We start from the raw sequence: 7,246 nt of genomic DNA, 5'->3' as shown, positions 1-7,246 counted from the left end.
GGGTCTAATGAAGGAAAGTTCTCATTGCATGTTCTTCCCAAGTGAGGCCACTGGGTGGTCCATGTGGACAATCCAAAGGGATTATTTGAGATCATGGCTCCTAAGATGGCCTGCTTTTGAGTGTCTTTCTGATGCAGCTACTATGACTTTTTTCCATCCAAGGGTTTATTACTTGATTGAAGAGGGTTATGTATGGATCCGACTATGCTGAATGTCAGACAATTAATGGAATGAAGAAAATTGTTCTATACGAGTAATTGTCTTATGGTAACAGATCCATTCAAAGACTGGCTACTTTTATATTCTTTCGTTTCAAAGTGTGAAGGAGGACCCTTCTGTTGTTAGGAATTTTTCTCGTCTTTCTCAAGGGTCGGACCAGGTCACACCGATGGAGAAGACTTTCAGTTCACACCAATGCCCAGACTACGTAGGCTGCATTCATGGAAAGATCAGGATGCATAAATTGACTATGGTACCAGAGTCAGCCTTGGCGCCTGCGGAGGTTAGTTGCGAAATCAATATTTAAATCCTCTCGCTTAGTCCCTTTTTTACTTTAAACTCAGCCGCCGCAAACTGCATCCATATTTAAATCCTCTCGCTTAGTCCAAGAGATCCAATGACCTCAGAGATTAATCAGCTTATCTATTTTAACTTTGCAGTTCTGACTGATTCTTTGCGGCCGGCAGTCCAGTCCTGGGGAGACCGGTGGAACAATTTCAAGTAGTTTGGAAATATCGTACGTAACTGCCCTCGGTTTCGTGAAGAAGACCAATGCCACATCTGCGTTGGAAATTTTGTGGCAGCAGCAGATTCTCCAGAGGCCTTGGACCCGGTTTTTACATAATACGAACAACTCGAATGTACACTGGAATTCTCTTTAAGTTTCTCCTTTGTCGTCGTTTCGTGCAACTATAAACCCGGTAGTCAGCATTTGTCGAGTACGTAAAGTGGGTTGCTGAGAATGGACAGAAGAGATGTTCACGAAGATAGCTACGACGCGGTGGTCGTTGGGTCGGGTTATGGGGGCTCCGTCGCAGCATGCAGGTTATCGATGGCGGGCATTAAGGTCTGTTTGATCGAGAAAGGCCGAAGATGGGAAGCCGAAGACTTCCCCACTAACAGTGTTCAGATGTTGTCCGCGGTTAGGATGGATATGAGAAATTGGGGACTGGATTTTGGCCGGAAAGACGCTCTGTTTCAGGTTGGGACTTCCTGCATTTCTTCTCCACTAAGTCCAGCCACTTCTGCTAGCGATGCAATATAAATCTAGCTGATTCAATGAATTCAATGATCCTGCAGGTACACATACAGGGTGATTCGTTAACAGGAGTGGTTTGTGGGCTCGGCGGAGGTTCTCTAGTGAATGCTGGAGTAATGGTATCAACTCCTGCTCGTACAAGGAAGAATCCAAAGTGGCCTAGGGAATGGGAGAAAGACTGGGAAGCCTGTGAATTATCTGCGCTGGAAATTTTGAAGCCCCAAAGTCTTCCTGTAGAATTCCCTAGTGCCGCTGTGATGAGAGAAATAGCTGAAGAGATCGAAGACATTAGGCCTGATTCGATCAAATTGACAGTGAATTTTGGTGGAAAAGATGACCAATCTTCAACAGGGCCTCAGTCCTTTGGGAGCTGCTTAGCATGTGGGAATTGTATGTCTGGCTGTCCATATAATGCTAAGAACTCCATTGATAAGAATTATTTGGCTCGGGCAATTCAGGTATCATTATTGTAGACATTCTTCCAATATTTGTCTTCGTATTTGTGTTTCAGTTCTTCGTATCTTTTGACATACTGAATTTGTGTTTCGATCGTAAGGATGGATGCATAGTGAAGACAGGATGTTCAGTTCGGTTTGTAGTGAAGAACCAAGATGCAGATTATGAAGAACTAGAGAAAATATATGAAAGAAAGAGAAGAAGGTGGCGGGTCTACTTCGATGAATTTGAATATGTTTGTGCAGATTTTGTGGTTCTTTCAGGTATGTTCTTACTGAAAGATCTATGCTCAACCATGATGAGTTTAATTCTTAGTGATTAAAGCGGCATGGAGTTGCAGCTGGTGTCTTGGGCACAACAGACATATTGTTTCAATCGCAAAGGAGAGGATTAAGGCTTTCAGAGAGACTTGGTTTTGGACTTAGCTGCAACGGCAACAATGTCTCTTATGTTGTTGGAAGTAGAGCACCATTGCATGCCTCTGGACTGAGCAAGGAGCAATTATCTCGTGTTCCTTTTCAAGATAGGCCTGGGCCAGCTATTTCTTCATCCTATACTTCTTCTCTGGGATTCACAATTCAGGTATTCACCTTCATAATCCTGGATCTCCAGTTTTTGAACCCATTTCAGCTTCTTTTCTACTGTCACATGCAGTTTTTTAGATATTTTGAAATGGCTATTCTTCTGCAGAATGGAGTGCTTCCAATTGCATATCCATCCTTAGTATTTAAGGGGATTTCCACCTACCCATCTGGTTACTGGTTCTTGCATGGGTTAATTGATAAGGTCAAACACATGATGGGCCTAAAAGCTACTCAATCCATGGTGCTCAATATGATGGGATATGATGAAGCCGATGGGCGAGTTACATTAGATGAAAACACCGAAAAGATCTGTTTCACTCCTCCAACAGACCCACTACTACCTCATAAGGTCCAAGTACTCCAAAGGCTTACAAAGAGATTGGGAGGGATTCTGTTCATGTCAAGGTTCAGGAGTTCTTCTGTTCATCTGTTAGGAAGCTGCAATGCAGCATCAAATCCTTCAAATGGAGTCTGCAACCCAGATGGTCAAGTTTTCGACGCAGAGGGTCCACCAGTCTCGGTGAACCATGGTCTATACGTTTGCGATGCGTCTCTCATTCCTTGCCCAGTGGGCATAAATCCATGTCTTACGATTGCAGCAGCAGCTGAGCATGTCAGCCGACACTTGGTACAAGAGGTCCACAGGTATAAGAACTTAATGACACCAAAGCTCCCTTTAGCACAACCTATGCCCTTTACAGGTCAACAGAATTCTGAAAGAATTGCCAGAGTAGTTAACATTAGCCCAAACAGTGGATTGAACGAGAAACTGGATTCTTTTGCTGACCCTGCCAACATTAGTACTAAAATGGTGACTATAAGAGAGACCCTTATGGGCTATGTGGGAGGCATGCCCTGTGCAGCTTATCTTACAATGAGAATGAATTGCAAAACCCTGGAGCATCATGAAGAAAGAGATTGGATCAAGGACTCGATTCTTAAAGGAGAGGTTAGAGGATATGTTGTCATACAAGGTGTGGAGAAAGATAAACTCTATATTATAGATGGGAAGGTATCTATGTGCAGTAGCAGCAGACGAACACCGTATACACAGTACATGTCCTACCATCTTCTCTTGGTTTCATCATCAGGTTCAAGGTAATGTATGAAATTAACTGAGACTTTGAAATGGGTGCACTTACTCTTCACTGTATGTGTTTGTAGATTCAGAATCTTACTGATAGTGTAGAAGTTCTTTGCAGATATTATCTTGAAGGGAAGAAGATTATGAATCCTTATCTTCTAGCTGCTTATGCTTGGAGAGAATCCACCACATTAAACATAAGGCTAAAGAAACTTGGTAGAAGAGATGATAATGAGATGAGAGAGTCCCTCCACCTAATGGAGACACTGACTGATCTTCAGGGAGAGCTTTGTTTGTCACCATTTCAGCTACTGAGGAGCTTGATAACTATGACAGGGACCAATAAATGGATGTTTATATTTGCTTTACTGAAAAGCCTATGCAGGACTTACGTTCTACAGATACCTTGATCACACCATGCAGACTTTTGTCTGAAGGATATGACCAACACAGATTACCCATTTAGTATCAGTCATGAGGTGAAATCAGGTATTATGAAAGATAAGACATCTAAGATATTCTCTGTTAAAGATAGAACTACTAAATTTCTCAGTTATTTGTTTTTCGGGTAGGTGATGGAGTTACCATTAGTTGTAGACAATGGAAATGTAATCAAAATCCATGGAAGTTTGAAGGGAAGATGAAACCATATCCTGTTCTTCTTATCAATGGGCATTCCCAAGAGAGTTTTTGTTTGCCAACTGAACCGACTGATCTTGTTAGAAGACTAATTGAAGAAGGTTATGAGACATGGCTCCTGCAACCAAGACTGCATCCGCTCCACCCGTCAAAGAACTTTACAATTGAAGATATTGGAAAGTTTGACATACCTGCAGGTACATATCACAATGCTGTATTACTCATTTCTAATTCTAGGTTTCATTTCGTTCTATTAATAAATGAATTGACAGTGGTTTTTCTATTTCTGAATACTGTCAATATAGTGGTTGGAAAGATTCTAGAGCTGCATGGGTCATCAGTGAAACTTCATGTGGTAGCACATTGTGTTGGTGGGCTGGCAATTCATATAGCTCTTATGGGGGGGCATATATCCTCAACTCAAATTGCTTCTTTGTCATGCACCAACTCTTCAATGTTCTTCAAGTTAACTACTTCTTCACTTTTAAAGATGAGGCTTCCTCTCATTCCTGTGAGTTCCTACGTTCTGCCATCTGCTCAAACAAGTAGAATAGGCCATGCATCATGGTGACCAGAGATTTGGAGCTAACAAGCTCAAATCAGTCGCAAAGATTTGTTAACTTCATATTTCTGTCTTAACCAATTTGCAGCTCTCCATGGCTATACTTGGAAAGGATACAATCTTGACCATGTTCCAAAATTCAGAGGATAGCTTTCGGCATCGAATTATCAAATACATAGCTCGACTGATCCCTCGCTATGAGAGATGCACTTGTGATGAATGCGAGATCTTCTCAGGCATCTTTGGTAACCCGTTTTGGCATAACAATATTAGTGACAAAATGCATTACTGGTTAAACAAACAGATCCTGCCAAGACTTCCCCTGTCAGCTTTCCCCCACATCAGAAGTATCTGCCTCTCGGGATTCATTGTTGACTCCAAAGGAAGAGACACATATCTGATGCACCCAGAAAGAATGGCAGTTCCCACGCTTTATATCTCAGGTGGAAGACCTCTCTTGGTCACTCCACAAACATCTTTACTGGCTCATCAGTACATGCGTCTTCACCAACCTGGATTTCATCATAAGAGACTGGTTTTGGAGGGTTTTGGGCATTCGGATCTTTTGATTGGAGAAGAGTCTCCTAAGAAAGTCTTCCCGCACATTTTATCTCACATTGAAATGGCGCAGCAAGGAAAGGGTGAATGCAATGATATGAAACAAAGAAATTGCAGGGAGGAATCCTTGTCTTGGTCGAACTCAAGAGAAGAATATGATGGACTTGAAGTCCTCTGTTGTTTGTTCCCTCTCTTTGTTCTCTTGCTTATGGGGTATCTATATATCCTCTTATCAATTTAAAGTTAATACTTGGTTTTGGGTTATGCTGATTGTATGGATGGTCTAGACCAAGAGAAGAATATGGACTAGGAGTCCTCTGTTGTTTGTTCCCTCTCTTTGCTCTCTTGCTTATGGGGTATCTATCTATATATCCTCTTATCATTTTAAAGTTGATACTTTGTTTTGGGTTATGTTGATTCTATGGATAGTATTTATGTTCATATTCTTTTAATAAATTTTAGTCATAAAAGTAACAAACAGGCTACTTCAAAATTAATTCAATTCCAGTTAAATAAGAAGTCTATAATACATGGGTGACATTTAAATAATAAAAACACTAGGAATATGACTTTCTGAAATGGCTGTATGCAGTCATACACCCTCGGTGGCTTTTCTTGTGTAAGTGTATCAATCACCTTTGGTAATGTAAGCAGCAGAACAAAGTATTAAAATAGTAACTCTTTGAAGGTCAATAAATTAAGCAATTCCAAACTCTAAAATAGTCAAAAAAATGATGAACTATAGCTATGAAAATGGTAATAATTTTCCATACATGCCAAACTGGATTAAGAGATGGATCTTCAATTCCTCTGAGAGTAATTTGCACAAAAGGATAATGCCGTCAAGTTGGTCTATTCAATTAGCATAAAATAACCATCTCATAGAGACACTTCACAGGGTAAGAGTTGAGCTTCGAAGACAAAAATAAAATAAAAAAATCCTTGACTGGAACATAATATTTTTAAGATTTACCAAAGGCTTTCGACAGTCTTCTTCTCTTTCAATGTTCGTGTCCCTATTCCCTGAACTCCGCTGGTGTATAAACACTTTTTCCCCAAACTTTTGAAGTAGGATCACTCGCAGGGAATGTTTGTCTTTTCATTTCAGGCCAAGTTTTACATGTCAAAACTCTGTGTTCTACTCATCAAATTCTTGCAATTTCAACAGATTTTCTCAACGCTGGAAGAAGGCTTCTCATGATCCTCTCTTCCCCTGGAGGCGCCTGCCCTTTTGAGGTTCCATTCCTGACCGCCCGGAACAAGGGGCCTGAATCCGCTGTAGCTGGAAAAACCAAACAGTCAATATATACGAGCACTTCACTCTTCCCATCTCCCACTGTCGAGAATCCCAACCTGACTCCTCCCTTCACTTTGTCTACCTGTCAGTTTTGATGTTACGAAAAATATGTTAAACATAAGCCAAGTTCTTTAAGAAGAAGCCTCTCGTATCCAAGATGAAGAACATAGATTTGTGAACGCTTAACACAAACCTTTAAGGGTACAGGAAGGGGTATGTTAGCTCCTTGGCATAAGCTGTTAGCCCACTGTCATACAACCGAAGGAAGCCGTAACGAACTTTCAAAAAAAAAGAAAAAAACAGAAAACAAAAAAGCTCAGGACCCCTAACAAGGTAGACGAGAGGAAGGTACCTGGAACAGTAATGTTTCGAATCGCCCAATGTCAATGTCGGTGGGCAATTTCATGGTTCCTAGAGAAATTCCGTCTTGTTCGTCAGCCAATCCGGCATTGCCATCACTATCCGGTGACGCCTTAGGTGTGGCAGTCAGAATCCGGCCACCAGAGAGTTCCCTCGGTCTATGCAACTGAACTTTGCTACAAACGAATACAATTGCAGGGGAAATGCAGTTATTGGGAAAGGAGCTGCAAGGCAGGTAGAGGGAGGGACGAAACCGATGGAAGCTATGCCTTGGAAGAATAGCAGCCGAAGGAGCTGCCATGATTCGTTTTGAGGCAATGAGAAAGAAGACGAAGAAAGAGAATTGTGGGAAGTCAGTGGGGGTAAACCTTTACAAGAATGATGCTGGGGATAGGATATTTATCATCAAATTTGAACCATACAATCTGAGGCAGAGGCTCTTTTGTTT

The 7,246-nt window shown here is 41.4% G+C and overlaps 2 protein-coding genes across 2 annotated transcripts; one reads left to right on the top strand and one right to left on the bottom strand.

The window, feature by feature from the left end:
• Nucleotides 1–961: 961 nt before the first annotated feature.
• On the top strand, nt 962–5,382 carry LOC137955149 (uncharacterized). The gene is made up of 10 exons (XM_068802020.1): nt 962–1,201; nt 1,300–1,716; nt 1,770–1,977; nt 2,055–2,296; nt 2,405–3,310; nt 3,463–3,673; nt 3,806–3,871; nt 3,955–4,218; nt 4,327–4,532; nt 4,672–5,382. Exons 1-10 carry the CDS (start codon nt 962–964, stop codon nt 5,380–5,382), a joined length of 3,471 nt encoding a protein of 1,156 aa, XP_068658121.1.
• Nucleotides 5,383–5,923: 541 nt separating this feature from the next.
• On the bottom strand, nt 5,924–7,173 carry LOC137956407 (uncharacterized). Its single transcript, XM_068803892.1, has 3 exons — nt 6,791–7,173; nt 6,632–6,685; nt 5,924–6,520 (listed from the first exon to the last, which is right to left on the bottom strand). Exons 1-3 carry the CDS (start codon nt 7,097–7,099, stop codon nt 6,287–6,289), a joined length of 597 nt encoding a protein of 198 aa, XP_068659993.1. The 5' UTR covers nt 7,100–7,173; the 3' UTR covers nt 5,924–6,286.
• Between the last annotated feature and the right edge of the window lie 73 nt (nt 7,174–7,246).

The sequence above is a fragment of the Aristolochia californica genome, unplaced genomic scaffold (genome assembly GCF_029961685.1).
Source record: "Aristolochia californica isolate CCGP_79_NKW_82.1479 unplaced genomic scaffold, dmAriCali1.0.hap1 SCAF_2, whole genome shotgun sequence".
Lineage (NCBI taxonomy): Eukaryota > Viridiplantae > Streptophyta > Magnoliopsida > Piperales > Aristolochiaceae > Aristolochia > Aristolochia californica.
Note: the sequence above shows the minus strand (reverse complement) of the source record. Positions and strands in the feature narration are given on the sequence as shown.